At 44.2% G+C, this 23,722-nt stretch overlaps 1 protein-coding gene across 3 annotated transcripts in view; it reads left to right on the top strand.

Annotated features, from left to right (window-relative positions):
• Positions 1 to 23,722, top strand: part of LOC308285754 (sialoadhesin-like) — a 177,527-nt gene that overhangs the window by 55,541 nt on the left and 98,264 nt on the right. For 2 of the 3 annotated variants that reach the window (XM_080726608.1, XM_080726610.1), the window contains one exon: positions 10,567 to 10,698. The exons of the other annotated variant lie outside the window; for it this stretch is intronic. In XM_080726608.1, coding sequence (XP_080582734.1) covers positions 10,567 to 10,698 — 132 coding nt within the window. The remainder of the gene's footprint in view (positions 1 to 10,566; positions 10,699 to 23,722) is intronic. 3 annotated transcript variants of the gene reach the window in all.

The following is a 23,722-nucleotide window of genomic DNA, read 5'->3' as shown; positions in this document are numbered from 1 at the left end:
ATGCAAGTGGCTAAATATGTATTTCTAGACACAATAAGCCCATTACCAAGATGCACTGCAATATTCCATGGTCAGATGTGACTTATGGGGGCTGGTGTAAATAGTAATTGCCGGCTTATTGTGTCTAAAAAGACACATTTAGCCACTTGTACGCATGCCCCCAACCACGGAAATCAAAATAGTAAAATCGTAAAAACAATAGAAAGAAGTAAATGAAAACGTTAACACTCATCGTTTCTTTTCTGTAATGAAAAGAAATTCTGTAATTTTCTAAAATATGAGCCCTTGTTGTAAAAAAACAAAGTTGTCCTTTAACACCCAAGGGGCCAAACTCGTTCAGTAACGAGACAAGGCCACTGGAGGTTGTCTCGTCTCTCAACGAGGCAAAGGGTTAACTTTGTTACATGCAGCTGCATCCGTCCTGTGTACCCTGTGAGAGACACTGGTGCATATGTCATAACACGCGCACAGAAGCGAAATGGTGCGTCTAGGCTGCATTGACATCCTATTCTATGCTGAAACATAAAAACAGCTTTATCTCTGAATAAGGTGCAAAGAACGCCAGGGAAGCAGAGATCTGCTTGTTTTCACGGCGACACTATAACGCAATGGTCGGCCGCGGTTTGGATTTTAGTTTCGCAAGCGTTTGTAAACAAATGGATTATCTTCCTCAATCGTCAGTGGACACTCACGTGCACACGCACGAAGCTTCCGAGGCTCTTCAAAATAAAGCGTAAGTGAACGGCGGCAGCAGCAACAGCTAGAAATGTTAGAAACCTTGGCTTCCGTTGTGTTAATGACTGAGACCTTGTAAGTAATCGCTTCTGGAAAATCAAAGAAGACATTTTTCTTTCTGCTGTGTTGATTTTCGATGTGCGCACTGTGTAATTTTATGTAGGCATGTGTAACGGGGGTTATCCGAACCTCCCCACCCGGGTTCGTACCCGGGTCTCCCACGCGAAAGTCCAATATCTTAACCACTAGACCAAAGAGACATCTGTTTGGTCTGGGGGAGATACTAGACTTTTGAGGCTTCAAGGCTGGGGCTGCGACTCTCTCCGGCACACTCACCCCCCTTTGACCTCCTCCTACGGGGAAGCCCGAATCCGGGTCACGGCACCAATGTAACGGAGGTGATCCGAACCTCCCCACCCGGGTTCGTACCCGGGTCTCCCACGCGAAAGTCCAATATCTTGACCACTAGACCAAAGAGACATCTCTTTGGTCTGGGGGAGATACTAGAATTTTGAGGCTTCAAGGCTGGGGCTGCGACTCTCTCCGTCACACATGTAAATAGTACAAATTATATTTCTGTATCGCGAGACTGTCCACCGTTTACTGTCTAGCAATCAGAACTCGCGATACCTCTGAGACAGAAACCATACCTGCCACTGTTACATCCTCAATGACTGTAAAGAATACTTGTGATAAGTCTTATTTTATATTCCTGAATGGATTATATGACATGAGCTGATCTAGCCGTGCCATGTATTTCATCGCACTTAAGGTGCGGGTTTTGGCACCCATGGTGAGCGTCACGGCGCATCCGTTTCCTTTCCTTCTAAAATAACTTCCTTGACTAGGGAAGACGTGAAAAGATGTTTAATGAAGCAGCTCACAGAGAAAAAACTCAATGGAGCCCTCTGTAAAAGGCAATGGCGGTGCCGGGTGCCCTGGAGAGGGCCAGGAATAAGGTGAATATTAGCGCACACTCGCAGGCTGAGGAACTGTTAAATAACAGTGCAATAAACCCCTGTACTTTGTACTATGCACTTTCACTGATTGAAATTCTTGCCCTATTTTTTTAACGGTGCTAACAGCTCCTACATCTGGCTTTGTCTGTTTGAACTTGCATATGCCCTGCAAAGCTGACACTTAATGAAATTAACTCATAAAAAGCACAGCTCATTTCACACTGGGTGTGATTTGTGGCGGAGAGAGTCGCAGCCCCAGCCTGAAGCCTCACAAGTCTAGTATCTTCCCCCAGACCAAAGAGGAAGTTCAGATCACCTCTGTTACGTATATACGTACGTACGTACGTATGTATGTATGACACCTTTCGTTGAAGACCGTAGCCCAATCAGGGACCAGCATCTCTAGCAACGTCATCATTAACAATGAGGGACCAGCATTCCTGTTGATGCCAGCAGAGTTTGGTATAGCAGGGGTGGACAAAACCTTTTGGGGCTAGTACTCAGGGGAGCACCTGGATATGTTGCTTGGTACACACCTTTTTATATATATATATATATATATATATATATATATATATATATATATATATATATATATATATATATATATATATACATATACATAGGCCTATAAACATGACCAGGGCTCTGACATGACCAAATCAATAGAACACTACAATGCAAGCCTTTTAGTGCTGCACATTAAATAGTCATCCTATTCAACAGTGCCATTTTAATATTTTTTGGCACATTTAAAAGCAATGAATAGATGGAGAAATATGACGGGAGATGTTCATGTATCAAATAGATCAGGGGTCCTCAAATACAAATCTTGAAGGTCCACAAATATTTTTTTGAAACCGGTCTGGGTCCGGGGAAAAAAATGAAATAATAAACATATATATCCGCTTATTTTTATGTCGGTCAATCTTATATAGTAGGCAAAGATACAAAAAAGTACCAACCAGGGGTTGACACTATGGTCTCAGAGGCATTTGCCTGTCTGGCAAGTACAGGTCATGTTCTACTTGCCCTCAGTTCATGGCCACTTGCCCTCATAATCTTACATTATTAGGGATACCTTTCTTATATTATTTTACTTTTGCTAATGTTAGTTTTTTTAGTAGTTTGTTGATGCAGTAATGGTCTTTTTCCGTTTCTTTCTTTATTAAAAGGGTCTTTAAATTATTCACTGTCATCTGGCCTGGCCTGGCCTGGGGACTCTGAGTCCTCCAAACTCATTTGGGGACCTCACTTCACTTGACTAAAGAACAACAACAACCCATTGAAAGGAGAACAGTAGTAAATCAATGTGGAGCAGAGATATTTTGCACTAGTGTTAGTTGCTCTGGTTTCTTTTAACAAACTGGGATAATCTTCGAATAATTTATGCTTGTGTCGCAACGTGAATATCCATCTGAAAACAAGTTGTTGCGCGTCGGTGACGATTGACGAAACGGCTCGTGGCTCACTCCTGTACTGTACCGAGTACTGCGTGCAGCTCGCCATGCAGAAAGAGAGGCGGCCGTCACGGGCCGTGGCGCGTCGCGACAAACTCTCCTGAGAGAAGATTGCAATCCTGCAAACGTATTCACGTTGATGTTGATGTGCGTGAATGAAACCCACTGATGTATAACTAGTTGCACTGTTGCAGGCTGCAGCTAGAGCTAGCTGCTAGCTGCCTGCTCTGAAAGCTTCCACGCACGGTCTGTGGTAACAGCCTGTCAGCGCGTTGTTGTCATAGAGATGACATCCCATAATACTATGTAACCCGGCATCAGCCAATCAGCGTGTCGTTGTCTCTCTCTCTCACACACGCACACACACAGTCTCAGAGCGCATGCAATGAAGTGAACGAGAAGTGGAAACGAGGAGAGATTTTCCGATTTTTTCATTTATTTATTTTTTTACTATAATTCGTCCTGGGTCCGATCGGCAGTGCCTCGCGGTCCGGACATGGACCGCGGTCCGCCTATTGAGGACCCCTGAAATAGATATACATCCAGTAGTCGCTCATGCAAGTGCAAGACAAAATAAATAATAGCCTAGTAAAGAGAAAAGACGCCGGCGATGGCCGATCTCGTTTGCACCTGATAACTGCACAGCAAGCGTTTTATTGGAGCTACAACTACAAGCTCTGCTCCCACAACGTTACGTGAAAGCCTTGTGACGCGACGTAAACCAGCATGATGAGATGAGATGATCTACTCACATATATTGTATGCTGCTGTGGAGATTCCAAGAGATTAACGTGCCGTATTTCCAAAGTGTGTTAATTTTTTCACAGCATGGTTTAAATATCGTAAATATGAACTGTGGCTAATATATTGTTTTAAATCCACGTGGGTCCGTGTTTACTTAGTTACACTAGAGTTTCGAACAGCATAACAACAGAGGTGTCATGGCAGCTGGGTTACTGACTTCCTCTAAAATCGCAGCTGGGTTACTGACTTCCTCTAAAATCGTCGGATTTCAAAATAAGAGACACTTGTAATGATTAGTCAACACTATAAATAATTAAATAAAGCTACCGGCGGCGGTGCGCAAAAGCGATTTGCGTTGTTTGATCCAGTACGCAATATTTATTTTGACGGCGCATGCGCACTTGCGTACCAGTTATGTGCACCCCTGTATATAAGAGCATTCCTGTCTTCATTAAAAACCCATTGCCAGCCAACCCAAATAAAAGCTTAAACAATGCTTTTATATAAAAGTCGATTAAAGTCGATCGGCAGGGACGTCCATAATGAGCTAGTCGATCCAGGAGTCGACCGGCGCTAAGTGAGTTTTAACAGCCAATGTGGCCAGCAGTGCACACGTCATGGCACACTCTGCTGGCGCACAAGTAGGCCATGTATGGCTGAGACCTACTTGCTACTTGTGCACACAACACAAGTTGGCACCTCGACAGAGTGCAGTTCTAGTGTTTTTTTTTTTTTTCTCTCATCTAACCAGTGCATCTAAGTGACAATAAAGTGAATCTGAATCTGATGGATTCTTGCTTTACCTATGATCCTAGATTATTGAGATTAATTGAAATCCTTGCTTACTGTGTGTCAGCTTTACTTCAGCTGAGTGCCACCAACGGTTCTCTCTGCGAGTACTGCGTGCAGCTCGCCATGCAGAAAGAGAGGCGGCCGTCACGGGCCGTGGCGCGTCGCGACAAACTCTCCTGAGAGAAGATTGCAATCCTGCAAACGTATTCACGTTGATGTTGATGTGCGTGAATGAAACCCACTGATGTATAACTAGTTGCACTGTTGCAGGCTGCAGCTAGAGCTAGCTGCTAGCTGCCTGCTCTGAAAGCTTCCACGCACGGTCTGTGGTAACAGCCTGTCAGCGCGTTGTTGTCATAGAGATGACATCCCATAATACTATGTAACCCGGCATCAGCCAATCAGCGTGTCGTTGTCTCTCTCTCTCACACACGCACACACACAGTCTCAGAGCGCATGCAATGAAGTGAACGAGAAGTGGAAACGAGGAGAGATTTTCCGATTTTTTCATTTATTTATTTTTTTACTATAATTCGTCCTGGGTCCGATCGGCAGTGCCTCGCGGTCCGGACATGGACCGCGCCGCGGTCCGCCTATTGAGGACCCCTGAAATAGATATACATCCAGTAGTCGCTCATGCAAGTGCAAGACAAAATAAATAATAGCCTAGTAAAGAGAAAAGACGCCGGCGATGGCCGATCTCGTTTGCACCTGATAACTGCACAGCAAGCGTTTTATTGGAGCTACAACTACAAGCTCTGCTCCCACAACGTTACGTGAAAGCCTTGTGACGCGACGTAAACCAGCATGATGAGATGAGATGATCTACTCACATATATTGTATGCTGCTGTGGAGATTCCAAGAGATTAACGTGCCGTATTTCCAAAGTGTGTTAATTTTTTCACAGCATGGTTTAAATATCGTAAATATGAACTGTGGCTAATATATTGTTTTAAATCCACGTGGGTCCGTGTTTACTTAGTTACACTAGAGTTTCGAACAGCATAACAACAGAGGTGTCATGGCAGCTGGGTTACTGACTTCCTCTAAAATCGCAGCTGGGTTACTGACTTCCTCTAAAATCGTCGGATTTCAAAATAAGAGACACTTGTAATGATTAGTCAACACTATAAATAATTAAATAAAGCTACCGGCGGCGGTGCGCAAAAGCGATTTGCGTTGTTTGATCCAGTACGCAATATTTATTTTGACGGCGCATGCGCACTTGCGTACCAGTTATGTGCACCCCTGTATATAAGAGCATTCCTGTCTTCATTAAAAACCCATTGCCAGCCAACTTAAAATATGAATTTGCACTAATAACGCCAGGAAATAGCTATATTTTATCAACATGATAGGGTATAATTTCATTGTTTTCAAAGCCATGATGATAAACCACCACAAAAAGACCACTAGAGTGCGCCATCGTAACACTAAAACCTTCAGAAGAAGCCATGTTTAAACCATGATTAAAGGATGGGAAAGGGACGTCGCTCCATTGACTCACAATGGGAGATCTGCAGGCCGCCATCTGTGCTCAATCCTGTTCAATTTGTGCTTGATCGTCTAAAACCACCATCGGTCTGGGCAGCGGAACGTATACAGACGCCACACAGAAAGTTTCCGAATCAAAATCCGACCTAGTGAAGCTGCGTAAGGGTCGGATGGTTTGCATTGAGCCTAACGGCTAGCAGAAGCTGGAAGGCCTGGTTTAGCGGTGACGTCATAATCGTACCCTTTTTTTTTCACGGTCTCGTGTTATTACCAGCTGAAGGTAAGGAAACCGTTTCGCTCCGTCTATTAACCCAAATAAAAGCTTAAACAATGCTTTTATATAAAAGTCGATTAAAGTCGATCGGCAGGGACGTCCATAATGAGCTAGTCGATCCAGGAGTCGACCGGCGCTAAGTGAGTTTTAACAGCCAATGTGGCCAGCAGTGCACACGTCATGGCACACTCTGCTGGCGCACAAGTAGGCCATGTATGGCTGAGACCTACTTGCTACTTGTGCACACAACACAAGTTGGCACCTCGACAGAGTGCAGTTCTAGTGTTTGTTTTTTTTTTCTCTCATCTAACCAGTGCATCTAAGTGACAATAAAGTGAATCTGAATCTGATGGATTCTTGCTTTACCTATGATCCTAGATTATTGAGATTAATTGAAATCCTTGCTTACTGTGTGTCAGCTTTACTTCAGCTGAGTGCCACCAACGGTTCTCTCTGCGAGTACTGCGTGCAGCTCGCCATGCAGAAAGAGAGGCGGCCGTCACGGGCCGTGGCGCGTCGCGACAAACTCTCCTGAGAGAAGATTGCAATCCTGCAAACGTATTCACGTTGATGTTGATGTGCGTGAATGAAACCCACTGATGTATAACTAGTTGCACTGTTGCAGGCTGCAGCTAGAGCTAGCTGCTAGCTGCCTGCTCTGAAAGCTTCCACGCACGGTCTGTGGTAACAGCCTGTCAGCGCGTTGTTGTCATAGAGATGACATCCCATAATACTATGTAACCCGGCATCAGCCAATCAGCGTGTCGTTGTCTCTCTCTCTCACACACGCACACACACAGTCTCAGAGCGCATGCAATGAAGTGAACGAGAAGTGGAAACGAGGAGAGATTTTCCGATTTTTTCATTTATTTATTTTTTTACTATAATTCGTCCTGGGTCCGATCGGCAGTGCCTCGCGGTCCGGACATGGACCGCGGCGGGGCCGGATCTAGGCATAGGCAAGGGGGGGCAATGCCCCCCTAAATGCCCTGTCTGCCCCACCAAACATGATGGCATGCAAAAATCAAAAATCGGCCGGTATGATATCAAACCGGCCGCATTGGTGACCGGACGGTCACTGACCTAAATTCCGGTGCACAGCATGATGCTCTGGACTAATTTAAACATTAGCAAATAGCAGCCAGTCTACTTAGTGGCAGCCTACAACAGAATACAGATGATGCTGATTACCTTTGCAATGTAAGGATATATTCCATAATCCTGTGTCAATGTAGTCTCAAAGAAGGAGAAAAAAAAAAAAGCATCGCAAGGCTTTCCTGCCTCCAGTCCAGACGGTCCATGCAGAAGGAGTTTACTTTCACTTTCATTTAACAGAAAGCAACAGCATTGCAAAAGCTGTTGCAAGCGACAGAAAAAGCCATCCTATAAATGTCCCTTTATTTTAGCCAGTTTCAAAGGAAAACCACCTCCCGTTTCTCTGTTGTTGGAAAAAAAAAGTCAGTTCACTTTGCGTGGTGTCATGTGTGTCTGTCCACACGCTGGATTAATTAATGCATGTCCAGGTGAAGCCTGTTAAAGGTCGTTATAGTATCCTCCGATAGTTTCACAAATTACATTAAGCAACAGAAATGTATTAAGTAACATTTTAAGTCCCTTACAGAGGTTTTACAACCCAAAACAACAGGAACAGCCAGGATCATGAGGTAATATTTTGCCCTTAAATATTTGAAAGGAAGGAATAGACTAGTCAGACTACTTTGACACAAGGTAAATTTCTCACCTTGAAGACAATGAATGCAACCTTATTTATTTTAGCTTTTAAGACAATCGTTTTGCTTGTTAAAAAATATTTATTCAATAATAATATTATTAATAATATTTGAAATAAATGATCTCAATATGTATACCAATAATTTTAAAATAAAGGTTTTGCCTTAATCAAGCAGCTCTAACAGTGACACAGACAGAAGCAATGGCACAGCAATTATACAATATATACAGTAGTATGTATTTTTAACTTTAGGCCTTACAGTGAATGATCAGCTGGCATCAATATTATATCCATATCATATTAGACTGGATATGGTCTGTGATTTTGGATATTGTACTTTTGTGATTGATTTGGCATTAGTGTTCTTCTAGCTTATTGGTACTCAAATTGAAGTATGTCTTGTAGGCCTACTTGGCCTGAAAAAAGGGTATTGGAGCAACCCCATTTTCTAGTTCATAGCTAAAGAAATCGGTATCGGAAAATCGGTTTTGGCAGGTCAGACCTTCATAAAACCGGTGGATCAGTACCGGCCAAGAATCAGTCCATCTCTACTAGAATATATAGAGACATGAGAGAGATAGGTGTAAGACCTGTGCGTGTTATAGGTATAAGTGTGCCAAAATGCTTAGTTTTTTATGCATTTCGGGTGTTTTAGGGGGTTTGATCCCCCCATTTTTTTTCGCCCACGCCTCACGCGTGGGCTGGAGGTGCCCCCCTATCATTTCTTGCTGCCCCACCTACTACTAAAGGCTAGATCCGGCCCTGGACCGCGGTCCGCCTATTGAGGACCCCTGAAATAGATATACATCCAGTAGTCGCTCATGCAAGTGCAAGACAAAATAAATAATAGCCTAGTAAAGAGAAAAGACGCCGGCGATGGCCGATCTCGTTTGCACCTGATAACTGCACAGCAAGCGTTTTATTGGAGCTACAACTACAAGCTCTGCTCCCACAACGTTACGTGAAAGCCTTGTGACGCGACGTAAACCAGCATGATGAGATGAGATGATCTACTCACATATATTGTATGCTGCTGTGGAGATTCCAAGAGATTAACGTGCCGTATTTCCAAAGTGTGTTAATTTTTTCACAGCATGGTTTAAATATCGTAAATATGAACTGTGGCTAATATATTGTTTTAAATCCACGTGGGTCCGTGTTTACTTAGTTACACTAGAGTTTCGAACAGCATAACAACAGAGGTGTCATGGCAGCTGGGTTACTGACTTCCTCTAAAATCGCAGCTGGGTTACTGACTTCCTCTAAAATCGTCGGATTTCAAAATAAGAGACACTTGTAATGATTAGTCAACACTATAAATAATTAAATAAAGCTACCGGCGGCGGTGCGCAAAAGCGATTTGCGTTGTTTGATCCAGTACGCAATATTTATTTTGACGGCGCATGCGCACTTGCGTACCAGTTATGTGCACCCCTGTATATAAGAGCATTCCTGTCTTCATTAAAAACCCATTGCCAGCCAACTTAAAATATGAATTTGCACTAATAACGCCAGGAAATAGCTATATTTTATCAACATGATAGGGTATAATTTCATTGTTTTCAAAGCCATGATGATAAACCACCACAAAAAGACCACTAGAGTGCGCCATCGTAACACTAAAACCTTCAGAAGAAGCCATGTTTAAACCATGATTAAAGGATGGGAAAGGGACGTCGCTCCATTGACTCACAATGGGAGATCTGCAGGCCGCCATCTGTGCTCAATCCTGTTCAATTTGTGCTTGATCGTCTAAAACCACCATCGGTCTGGGCAGCGGAACGTATACAGACGCCACACAGAAAGTTTCCGAATCAAAATCCGACCTAGTGAAGCTGCGTAAGGGTCGGATGGTTTGCATTGAGCCTAACGGCTAGCAGAAGCTGGAAGGCCTGGTTTAGCGGTGACGTCATAATCGTACCCTTTTTTTTTCACGGTCTCGTGTTATTACCAGCTGAAGGTAAGGAAACCGTTTCGCTCCGTCTATTAACCCAAATAAAAGCTTAAACAATGCTTTTATATAAAAGTCGATTAAAGTCGATCGGCAGGGACGTCCATAATGAGCTAGTCGATCCAGGAGTCGACCGGCGCTAAGTGAGTTTTAACAGCCAATGTGGCCAGCAGTGCACACGTCATGGCACACTCTGCTGGCGCACAAGTAGGCCATGTATGGCTGAGACCTACTTGCTACTTGTGCACACAACACAAGTTGGCACCTCGACAGAGTGCAGTTCTAGTGTTTTTTTTTTTTTTTTCTCTCATCTAACCAGTGCATCTAAGTGACAATAAAGTGAATCTGAATCTGATGGATTCTTGCTTTACCTATGATCCTAGATTATTGAGATTAATTGAAATCCTTGCTTACTGTGTGTCAGCTTTACTTCAGCTGAGTGCCACCAACGGTTCTCTCTGTGCTGTGGAAACCCGCTATGTTAAAACTGCCTGTCTGCCGAAGGAACCGTTCCCTGATGGCAAGGAGTGTGTGGTCTCTGGATGGGGCCGCACTGGTATGTATCGATCTACATAACACATAGACAGTAGTTACATTGTATCTATCTATCTACAGTACCACTGATCTGAATCAACCTCATACCATAGACAGTTAAAGCAACAGTGAGTTGGAAACCCAGGGAGTTTTAAATCTCACTAGAGTTTCACTAGAGAGTGTTAAACTACCTAGCAGACTATGGAGCCAGTTCAGTCTCTAAATAAGTTTGGGCCTATGTCTCTGTTTTACGGTTTAATATTATTACATCTTGACTGTTTACATGGCCTGTGCTTTGTGTACACTGTCACATAGTAATTGTAATAGAAATGGTTTATGAAAGCAGTACAGAGAGAATATCAGCAAAAGCATTAATTAACCGGAGACAGCTCAAAAAGATACGCTACAGGCCCAATAAGTGAACACTTTGCGTTTTTAGTGGACGGTAATGGAGAGCCAGCTGACGTGCACAAATTAGTCAAATTGGCACCCAGCTTTGTCAAGCGTCTACATGAACTAAACTGGCCTATGTTCATGGGAGGGAAGACCGGGAGGGGAGGGTGAAAATTGTCATTGCATGTAATCCTATGGGCTGAGGCGGCACCTGTCAGCAAGGAGTGTTGGGTGGGAGGAGTAGGATGAAGGGTCTACGTCCTCCGGTGGGGCTCATCACTCGCAGGTGAGTCAGTACGATACAACAGAAATGTGTGTGTGTGTGTGTGTGTGTGTGTGTGTGTGTGTGTGTGTGTGTGTGTGTGTGTGTGGACTAATCAATTAGAATTACTACATTGGGGAGAAAAGGGGAGAAAAAGCAAAAACTAAATTATCTATTGCATTACAGTGAGTCTTCAAAAAGGTGCCAAGAAGTGAAAATAAAAAAACTAGAAGCTATACCGCTATGCCCTAACGGTTAGTTTATAGACCTTATTCACACTGCGACCATCTTGGATCACATGACCACATGGCAGCCTGCATTGGCAGCCTGCATTACAAACCATTGTAAACAAGAAGCAGTGCTCTTCCGAGCACAGGTCTCCACCAGGTAAGGTAGGTCCTGGTGGCGGTAAATGTGAAAAGGGTGCCATGTCTTCTTTGGCCTTTAACTCTCCTACTGCCAGATTATTTATTTATTTATTGGGTCTGGCGCCATCAAAAAGCGGCTTACCTTTGCGACGTTATAGTAGATAGACAGACAGACATTTATTTATTTATTTTTATTTTTTTGGGTTGTGCAATAGTGCACTTTGGTCTGCCAGGCAGCAGAGGGCGGCGTCATGCGAGAATGAATGTGAATTGTCCTGCTATGTGTTGCCGTACATTCAGAGCAGTCACTGGCTACAGAGCCTCCGGGCCAGAGGAAATCAACAAGGAAGTGAATTGTTCTCCGTTGATCTAACGCATAATGGATTTTTTACACCATCACAGCGGAAAATGTGTTTACAGTAAACGGCCGCGCGACCCCTCATCAGCTTACAGTCATCAGACGAACGAACCGAACGAGCGCCGTATTGGCATCGACGTTCTGTAAAAAATGGGGCGAGCGTTATCGTTCAAAGCGTGGGGAGAGTTAACAGCAATGTGACCCTGCATGACTTGAGGCATTTTGTTCCAAAAATGTGTTTGGAAAAAGTTGACCTGCTGGTGGCGCTATAACAGGCCAATGTAAAAAGTGTGGCATTTGTTCCTTGACCTAGTGGGAATGTGCGTGCTGAATTTTTCTGTAATCACAAGCTGCGTTCATGATTTAAGTGATTTTTTTCAAAATAGGCCAATTCTGCAAACTTTGGAAGCCAATGTTAGCCAATTAGGATAGAATATGAGATATCGGACAGATCTGTCTTGATCACATGACTATAGAGATACTGTGTAGTGATTTGCATGATTTTTGGATAAAATCTCAAGGAAAGTCAGCCTCCTGGTGGCGCTATAAACGGCAGATACGAAAAATGCAGGGCAAAGGTTTTTCCTTGGCCTCTAGGGAGTGCACATACAACGTTGTACACTGATCAGTGGAGTTATAGGTAAAAACATGAATCGGCCTGTTATAGCGCCACCATGAGGCTGATTTGAAAATATTTAAGTGGCATTTATTCCTCTGCCTATTGGGAATGTCCATGCACAATTTCACCAAAATTGCACACTGCGTTCATGATTTCAGGCATTTTATTCAAAACTGACCAATTCTGCTAACTTTGGAAGCCAGTTTTAGCCAATCAGGATGGAATATGAATTGTGGACAAAATCTGTAGGAGTAATGGTAATAGTTAGTTTAGCAAAAAACGGCCTCCTGGTGGCGCTAGAACAGTCCCATGTGTAAATGTGGGGCAGAGGTTCTGAATTGGTATCCAGGGAGTGTGTGTGCATAGTTCGGCAGCGACCGGGCCAACGGCGCCGGAGATTAGCTGGTAACGGACGGACGGACGCACGGACGGACGCACGCACGGACGGACAGGGGCGAAAACATACTCTCCCCCATGCCTTCGGCTGGTGGAGACAACAATGGAGAGATGGTCCCAAAATATAAGTTCTGTTCAACCAATTTCTTTTGACCAAATCAACAAATGGGCAGATGATAACTTCAACATCCCCAAAATGATTAATAAATAGAAGGGCTATAACTGGATTGATTACATCCACAGTAACAATATTCAAGTTAGGTTGCAACTTTAAAGACCCAGTTAAATTAAATATACGTTTTTCACACTTTTAGAGCTTGGTGGTAATCATATGGCCATTCCTAACACTAGATGCTAAATTGAAAAAAATAAAATAAACTATTTTTTTGTGTATTTTTATATCAAAGGTCCCTAAATATGCCATTCTTAATTACTTCCTGTGAACAGAAACGTGCTGCGCGATGACATAGATAGACATTTTGAATATAAAATTAACCTTGATTAATTCACCTGTTTGATTCCCATTGCTGGCATTCCTCCAAATACAGCTGTTTTTATTTATAGAGCTACTCCGTTTTGAATCTCATTCAAGATGACGTCCAAACTATGTATTACTCATTGTAAACTTAATGAGCACAATAAAATATGTATCTGTAAAAATTATAGGTTAGAATAATAAGCAACTTGGAAACAAACATTCTCTACAAGAGGCAGCCTGTCGTGTCTCTCTGCCTTGCTAATGAGGGCTACAAACAAAACATTAAAGGACAACTTTAGTTTTTTACAACAAGGGTTCATATTTTAGATTGTACGTAGAGAAAAGAAAAATTGAGTGTTAAAATGTTTTCATTTGCTTCGTTCTATTGTTTTATCGCGTTTGTTGTGCTAAAATGTGGGGCATGCGTACGCATGGGGGCATGCGTACAAGTGGCTAAATATGTCTTTTTAGACACAATAAGCCAGCAGTTTCTTTATTGCTATTTACAGTTACACTTCTAGCCCCCATAAGTCACATCCAACCATGAAAGGTTGCATTGTATCTTGGGAATGGGCTTATTCTGTGTAGAGTTACATATTTAGCCACTTGTACGCATGCCCCACCACTGAAATAAGAATCTCTAAAACAATAGAAAGAAGTAAATGAAATCATTTTAACACTAATCTTTTGTATTGTTTAATTACAATCTAAAATATGAACCCTTGTTGTAAAAAACTAAAGTTGTCCTTTAAGCATCACATGACTCAGATTGTACATCCCATCGCCTGAAGGGCTGGTCCCTTCTGATTGGTTCAGAAACACAGACTTCCTTTTCAGACTGAAACTTCAAAATAAAATACCCCAAATAGCCATTTCACTGGGTCTTTAATGTGTAAGAAGACTATCTGTGCAGTGCTTGCTCCGCCACCATATTAACTATTTGTTGTTAGATTGTTCCTGATTAATATGCAAAAATAAGTTAAGTTACTTTGACGGCAGAGCAAGCACTAGTCTGCACAGATATTGTAGCAAGTCTTTGTACAGAATAACATTGCAACCTAACTGCCATGAATATTGTGGATGTACCCTTCTATTTAATCCTTTTGGGGATGTTGATGTGGCGATGTTGATCTGCCCATTTGTCGATTTGGTAAAAATAAATTGGTTGAATAGAACTCATATTTTGGGACCATTGCTCCATTGTTTACAATGGTTTGTAATACAGGCTGCCGCCCCATGTGATCCAAGATGGCCGCGATGTGAATAAGGTATATAGCGCATGCAGGCAAAGATATTCTATAATAAGAGGCGGCACTCCCTATACATCCTATTACACCACCAGCACCCGTCTGCCTCCGCCATCTTGGAGTGATGACGACTTCCGGTGGTAAAAAAAACAAAACAAAAAAAACAAACATAATTAAGTCATGCTCTACAAACAAAAACTTGTTTTTATTCCGTTCTACTCTGATATATTTAATGCTTTGTCTATGTTGAACAGCAAAAAAGTATTATAGCCTATATGCATAATACTATAATGATTTACTATTTCTTTTGTTTTTAACATTTATCAGTGGATCAAAACTGAAATTTGTACTAACTAGCCCTTACCCGTTCAAAGATATGAGCTCTGAAATGATGTGCAGTGTGTGGGTTATGGGGTGTGCACTGTGCACACAGTATATGAGGGATGGAAAGTAACTTTAACTGGTGCTTACGTGATAATCTGTAGGAGCGTCAATGTAAGAAATACCCGTTTCGTTTAATGGCTACAGAGATACTGTGTACCGATCTGCATGATTTTTGGACAACATCTGTAACAGGGCCCCGCCTGCGCGCGCGCACACACACACACACACACACACACACACACACACACACACACACACACACACACACACACACACACACACACACACACACACACACACACACAGAGAGATGGTTAAACATGTTGCCTCATGCTAGATGCAGAATAGATAAGCCTCATGCTAGATGCAGAATAGATAGTAGATACACCATAAAAATAGTAGATACACCATAAAAATGCTAATATACAGCAAACGATTTGTGAAAGTGACAAACGGGCTTCACAGTTATGTTAGGTGTGTTCATATGCTAATGGTGATGCGATTTCAGATCAATTGCTCCAGCCACTGAGGAGAAACGCTGTGACAGACACTCAGACACTCAGACAGACAGACACTCACTCAGACATTCGGAAAATTATATGTTAGATAGTAACATTTCAGGGTGCATGTGTGCACATGCGTGTATATGCTAATGCATGTTTGCGTGCAGGCACACATGTTTATATGATGTGTTGATGCCAAATAGAAATGATTAAAACACATTAAAAAAAGGGGAGAGAACTCTGCCCTCTGATGCTTTTATGGCAGCACTGAATCTGTTCCTAAGAGATTATGAATGACAAAACAGTAAAACATGATATAGACCTAATGTAGGCCCACATGATAAATTATTGGCCACAAAAGCCAGACTAATGTCAAACAGATCAAATAAATTAACATTAGACCATTTAGAACGATCCGAAATGTATTATTCATACCAAATTATTACTATTTCTTATAACTGAAAAATTGACTATTCTATGCTTTTATTGATCTGTTTAGCAGTCTATGATATTGTGTAACCTCAATGGTGATTTTCACTTTGCTGGGTGATTAAGACCGCTTTGGAAAACATGGTTCTCACACAATTTAATTATTTTTGATTAATTTAAGAGCAGAGCCATCACTCCAAGATGGTGGCAGCGCTACCGCTCCGCCATCTAGTGGTGATTCCAAATATCTAAGGAGCATTTTTTTTTTTTTGCATGATGGTTCCTTAGGGTCAGTTATTGAATTTTAGCCTAGAAGCCCTTGTCAAATATCTATTTTAAATATCAAATAGCAAGTCTATCAATATCAATGAAATATGTGAAAATCCGCCTAGTATTTTTCACATACATCATAAAATGATCCGATTACTTGTTAATGTGATAAAAGTGATTTGACATTATTAAAGTCACAGAACATGAAGTATTGTAATAAATGTGGGTTTTAAACCTTTCTGCAATAAAGCAGATAATGCCAGACCCTGGAAATACCACAGACAACGACTTATATATAAAAGAGCAATCTTTATCAACAGTACTCCACTTTAACAATAAAGCATTAGAATGAATGGGCATCAGAATAAGCATTAGAATGAATGGGCATCAAAATAAGCATTAGAATGAATGGGCATTAGAATAACCATTAGAATGAATGGGCATCAGAATAACCATTAGAATGAATGGGCATCAAAATAAGCATTAGAATGAATGGGCATTAGAATAACCATTAGAATGAATGGGCATCAAAATAACTAAGACAATAAACCGTGCGTTAATCCCACACAATAATAAAACCGTTCTACACTACAACCAGGCTCATAGGAAGCAGTACAAAATAAAGCGACTTGTTCGTGTACTTAACTCGCCCTGTCGGCGCGACCCCCCGGGGTCTGAGCTTGTGACGTCGTCCAACTCCCCGGGAATTGTCTGGCTGGACGGCGTGCTGTGCTGCCTCGTTTGTTTGGGGTCAGCGTCAACGCAGGTCGGCGGAGCAGGCGGCCAGTCACTCTGCTAGTTTCCCCAGCCCTGTCTAACTACAGGAGGCCAGAACGCAGCCTCCCCTCCTGCTACGTGAAACAGCTACAGCTCCCCACTCACTGTCTGTCTTCACCGTCGGCAGGACTATCACCAGCGAACGGCCCCTCCCATGCCCCAGAGTGCCGTGCCGCGAGACGTGTGCTCCGATCCTGTCACAAAGTCTCAATGACTGTTTTAACATGTCGGCGTCTTCTTCCGCCCTCACCCACACGTGAAATCAATAGTCAATCACCAGCGTCGCCGCTCTCCTAACACGGCTGCATTCCTAGCGTCAATCACTGCGTCAGTGCGTCAGTGTGTTCATCAATATTCATCACACTCCTCCCCCTCTTGAAGAAGTGGACTCGTCCTCGAGTCTATGTTGACAGGTCGTAGTCAGTCATCCAAACTGCTGGTCTCCGCTGGCGTGCTGGACGTCCTCCCCTTAACGTTGGCGCCACCGGAGCATCGTGTCCCCACCGCCCAGGATGGGATGCAGACAGGTCCAAGGGCTGGGCCAATTCAGTGGCTACGGAACCTGTTGGCATGGTGACGTCTCGTAACCCGGCTGGTGAGCTCCGCTGGTGTGCTGAACGTTCCCCCCTCAACTCTGGCGCCGCTGAAGCTAGATGGACTGGTTGGCCGAGACCGGCCACAGGCGCATCCGTGGGGGGGGTCATTTCAGCTACTCCATCTCCTGGCGGGCCCGCCTGTTGTCCTCTGGCATCCTGCACGACAGACTCCCTGTCCCGCTGCAATACTGGTGACCTCACTTCTGACGACTGGGTACTTGGTTGCCTTCTGCCATCCTCGGTCGCCCCTGCCGGCATTGTCCTCGCCTCCGCTGGGACATCTCGGCTGGGCGGACGAAGCTGGACCCAACTGGCACCAGATGGGACCCCCGTTTGGATCGGACCGTCCCTCTGTTCACTTCTGCTGAGGGTCTCCACTGCCTCCGATGGTACTGGCAAAGAGGAAGTAAAAGGTTTGAGTCGATTGAAATGTATAACAGTCTCTGAGCCTCCCTCGACTGGCACTAGCCTGTACAGGACATCAGTCACCCGGTCCACCACTCTAAAGGGACCTTTATACCGTCTCTGGAGCTTAGGGCACACTCCACGCTTCTTAGCCTTGTTCTGTAACCAAACAAGTTCTCCCTCAGAATAATACTGGAACTTAGCTTTAAAGTCATATGCCACTTTTTGATGTCCTGAGGCCCTGGCCTGATGTTTCTTAACTGCCTCCACTACAGTGGACAGCGTCTCCCCCAGCCTAGATACATATTCGCCCACTGAAGCAAAGGACTCCTGGTTTCCTGTGTTTAGCATGACATCAACCGGCAAAACGATTTCTTGCCCAAACAACACCCTGTAGGGTGTGAAAAGGGTGCTAGCGTGAACACTGCTACGATATGCCAACATAACGTAAGGTAGAAGTTTGTCCCAATTGGACTGGTTATCTGCAATAAATAGGGACAGCATGTCCAAAAGGGTGCGATTAAATCTCTCAATCATCCCATCGGATTCTGGCCGATAAGGTGTAGTACGGGTTTTGTGCATGCAAAAGGTTACACAATTCTCTAAACAGATTGGACTCAAAATTGCGACCTTGATCAGAGTGTAAACTACGAGGGGCCCCATGACGACAAACCCACTCCTCCGTCAAAACTTTGGCCACTGTACAGGCTTCCTGATTAGGCAGGGGGAAAGCCTCTGTCCATTTTGAGAAATAATCACCGACCACCAGTATGTACTTATTCTTCCCTGGAGTCTCAGGGAGCGGGCCCAGAATGTCAAGTGCCACCCGCTCAAAAGGCCTTGAAGTCACAGATGGCTGTAAAGGGGCCCGTGGTCGTTTCCCTTGTGTTTTTCGAGAACCACAATCTACACATTCTTTAACCCATGTCTTAACGTCCCCAAACCACCCCAGCCAATAAAATCGATCTTTAACCTTCCCCTGCAGTTTTTGCACCCCCAGGTGGCCCCCAGTGGAAACATTGTGCAACTGCTCTAAAACCTCTGGCACCATTGACTGGGGTAAGACAACCTGTACCTTAGCTGCAGCATCAGAATGGGCAGGAGGGAACCTCACTAGTCTGCCTCCCTGTACCTTAAGCTGAGGCCAAATGTGAGCATATTTCTGTAAGTCAGGATCGCCTGGAATTACACTGTCAGAAGCCGCCATCTTACAGTTAATGATTCGCTGTAATTCACTGTCTGCCATCTGTGCCTGAGACAGCTCGTCCAGCTCACTAGCCACCGTGGCATGTGGTGCCTCGTGTACTACACATACTTTTGGGTTAGCCTTGACTAGCACTCCCTGAGGGGGGTCCTGCCCAACCTGCTGCTGCTTTTCAAGGAAGCCTGGTAGCCTAGAGAGGGCGTCAGCATTGCTGTGTAGCTTGCCTGGCCGATGGACAATGGTGTATTGGAAATTTGCAAGCTGTTCAATCCAGCGAGCCAGCTGCCCCTCTAAAGCCTGAAAGTTGTGTAGCCACCGCAGAGAATTATTGTCAGTTCGCAACACAAACTCTTTGCCTAGCAAATAATGTCTAAAGTGCTTTGTATAGACCACCATAGCCAAAAGCTCCTTTTTTGTAGTAGCATATTTACGTTCTGATTTTGTGAGGGCCCTACTGGCATATGCAACCACTCGTTCCATCCCCCCCTCCTCCTGAGATATCACAGCTCCAATCCCCACATCACTGGCATCTGTATCCAAAATAAAAGGTTTACAGGGGTCAGGATATGCCAACACAGGGGCCGTAATCAATCTAGTCTTAAGCTGGTCGAAAGCACATTGACAGGCCTCAGTCCAGTGAAAGCGCTTTCCCTGCTCTGTCAGCTTGTGTAAAGGACGAGCGATATCTGCAAAACACTTTACAAACCTCCTATAATAGGACGCTAACCCAATAAAGCTGGAAACCTCTGTCTGATTGGTAGGGACGGGCCACTCTCTCACTGCCTCTACCTTAGCTGGGTCTGGCCTCACTCCCTCAGCCGATATAACATGCCCCAGGTAATGAACTTCGGTAGAAAATAAGTTACACTTGGACGGTTTGACTTTAAGGTTAGCTTGCTGCAGTTTTCCCAATACCTTATCAAGACGGGACAGATGTTCCTGAAAAGTACGGCCAAACACTATGATATCGTCCAAGTAAACTAAACATGTAGTCCACTGCAAATCTGCAAGGATTAAATCCATTAACCTCTGAAAAGTGCTAGGTGCATTACAAAGGCCAAAACTCAGCACATTAAATTCGAACAGTCCCTGACGGGTGGCAAAAGCTGTCTTATGTCGATCCTCAGGTGCTACTTCCACCTGCCAATAGCCACTAGCCAAGTCTAAGGTGGAAAACCAACGAGCATGTGACAGACTATCTAGGGCATCATCAATCCTAGGAAGGGGATATGCATCTTTTTTAGTAACCTCATTGAGTTTCCTATAATCAACACAGAAACGGAGGCCACCGCCCTTCTTTTTTACAAGCACAACTGGTGCTGCCCATGGACTACAGGAGGGACGGATTATCCCATTATCCAACATTTGTGTCAAATTATTGGTTACTTCTTGCTGTAAATGAAGGGGAACTCGTCGTGGGTGCAGCTTAATGGGTTGTGCATCCCCAGTGTCAATTTTATGTGACGTTAAATGAGTTCTGCCCAGGTCTGTGTCACCCCGACTGAACACGTCCATGTACTTGTGGAAGGACTGCCTAATTGCTCTCACCTCGTCTGGGCCCAACCCTTTCTCTCCCACCCCAAAATGGCCCATAAGAGTCTCAACTGTCCAAGGTGGCAATAGGGTTTCTCCCTCCCCGTCCTCACTCTGCTCTGTCGTCTCCTCCCCTACATCAATATCAGTAAATAGTGTACCTATTTTCATGCCACTCTTCAGCTGTAAGTTATCATTAGTAACATTAATGACTCGCACCGGTAGTTTACCTTGCTGTACACTACAAACAATTCGGGCTACCAAAATGTCACTATGTTTGGAAATGTATGGGGATGGTTCTAACATCCCTTTGGCATAGTCCCCCCACCCACTCTGGACCTCTCCCCACACAATGGCCTCAGTACGGGGGGGCACCACCGTGTCAGTGTGGACAACAACTATTTGGGGTTCCAATGATGGATCGAGATCGACTAAAGGAAGTAGCTTTCCCATTATTCGACACTGTTTACTTCCCAGATCGACTACAGCGCCATACTTTGCCAAGAAGTCAAAACCAAGCAAAACCTCTTTAGAAGGGATATCAGAGACCAGAAAGTCTGCAATGAGTGCAAGTGAATCGAATTGACAAACAGTCTGCCAGGAACCCAAAATTTGCATCCCCCCACCATTAGCTGCTGTAGCCCGCCCAATATAGTTTGCTAGGTCGCCTCCACCCTTCGTAACAGAAAGCCACAGTTGTTTAGGAATAATTGAGCGTGAGGCTCCAGTATCAACCAATACATAGCAATCTGACCCACCTATTTTAGCTTTCAGATATCCAGAACCACCCTTTGGACTAGCAGGGGCCACAGTTGACATAGAAACGGGGGCGGGCATTGGACCCTTTGTGCACACCCCCTCTAGTTTCCCTGTAAATAAGGACATTCACGTCGCATGTGGCGAGTACACCCACACTCCCAGCATCCTTTGTTTCGTTCATGATCACGTTTAAATGGAGAGGGCACTTGAACTTTATGTGCAAAAGGAGCCGATGCTGATGGTGTGGGTGTAGGGACAGATGTACTGGGGCGGCCATCGACTGTACAGTCGATTGCAGAGACTTAACCTCCTGTCGTAGGCCCTCGACCACCCCAAGCAGGGAGTCAATTCGCTCATCACTGCTAGATTTATCAACCACCCCACGCACCTTAGCATCAGTCATTGAGCACCCTCCCTCTAAACCCCTAATGAGCTCAAGCTCTGCAGCCATGTTAATTGCTTCCTCCAATGTTGCCGGCTTGACACTACGAAGGCTGATACGCAAATCCCCATTTCCCACATGTGCAATAAAATGGTCTTTTGCCAACACGTCCTGGGTATTAAGATCTATTGTGGGGTATGCTTTAGCAACCAAACGGCGAAGTGCAATGCCAAATTCTCTGACAGACTCATTATGTAATCTCCTACGTGAAGAGAAGCTAGCCCGATTCCAGTCCTCACTATCACATGGATCTAAACACCTCCCCATTGCAGATTTTAGCGAGGTATAATTAGTTTTAGCAGATGCAGACAACCCACTATAAACCTCCCGAGCTCGACCCGACAAAAGCAGACTCATAAACTTTAATCTCAGGGGTTCATCCCAATTATTGACATCAGCTGCCATTTCAAATTGTTCAGCCCAATCAGTCCATTCCCGCCCTGTGCCCGTAAAAGTTTCTGGCATAAAGACTGGCCGTGGCATTGCAGACAAATTAGGCCGGGCAACATTGTCAACCTGATTGTTGCCCTCTTCTACTAGATTTTCAGGACCTGGCATTTTTTAATATGTCCCACCGCTGCCACCAGTGTAATAAATGTGGGTTTTAAACCTTTCTGCAATAAAGCAGATAATGCCAGACCCTGGAAATACCACAGACAACGACTTATATATAAAAGAGCAATCTTTATTAACAGTACTCCACTTTAACAATAAAGCATTAGAATGAATGGGCATCAGAATAAGCATTAGAATGAATGGGCATCAAAATAAGCATTAGAATGAATGGGCATTAGAATAACCATTAGAATGAATGGGCATCAGAATAACCATTAGAATGAATGGGCATCAAAATAAGCATTAGAATGAATGGGCATTAGAATAACCATTAGAATGAATGGGCATCAAAATAACTAAGACAATAAACCGTGCGTTAATCCCACACAATAATAAAACCGTTCTACACTACAACCAGGCTCATAGGAAGCAGTACAAAATAAAGCGACTTGTTCGTGTACTTAACTCGCCCTGTCGGCGCGACCCCCCGGGGTCTGAGCTTGTGACGTCGTCCAACTCCCCGGGAATTGTCTGGCTGGACGGCGTGCTGTGCTGCCTCGTTTGTTTGGGGTCAGCGTCAACGCAGGTCGGCGGAGCAGGCGGCCAGTCACTCTGCTAGTTTCCCCAGCCCTGTCTAACTACAGGAGGCCAGAACGCAGCCTCCCCTCCTGCTACGTGAAACAGCTACAGCTCCCCACTCACTGTCTGTCTTCACCGTCGGCAGGACTATCACCAGCGAACGGCCCCTCCCATGCCCCAGAGTGCCGTGCCGCGAGACGTGTGCTCCGATCCTGTCACAAAGTCTCAATGACTGTTTTAACATGTCGGCGTCTTCTTCCGCCCTCACCCACACGTGAAATCAATAGTCAATCACCAGCGTCGCCGCTCTCCTAACACGGCTGCATTCCTAGCGTCAATCACTGCGTCAGTGCGTCAGTGTGTTCATCAATATTCATCACACTATCATCAATATAGTGGGGCGGTTAAGCTCATTATATTGAAGGTATTGTGCATTTTATGACAGAAGCATGAAACTTTCTACAGTGTTTCTATAATACTATGACGTTT

This window comes from Nannobrachium achirus, assembly GCF_963921795.1.
Source record: "Nannobrachium achirus genome assembly, chromosome: 5".
Lineage (NCBI taxonomy): Eukaryota > Metazoa > Chordata > Actinopteri > Myctophiformes > Myctophidae > Nannobrachium > Nannobrachium achirus.
The sequence above is the reverse complement of the archived record's forward strand: the minus strand, read 5'-3'. Positions and strand labels throughout refer to the sequence as shown.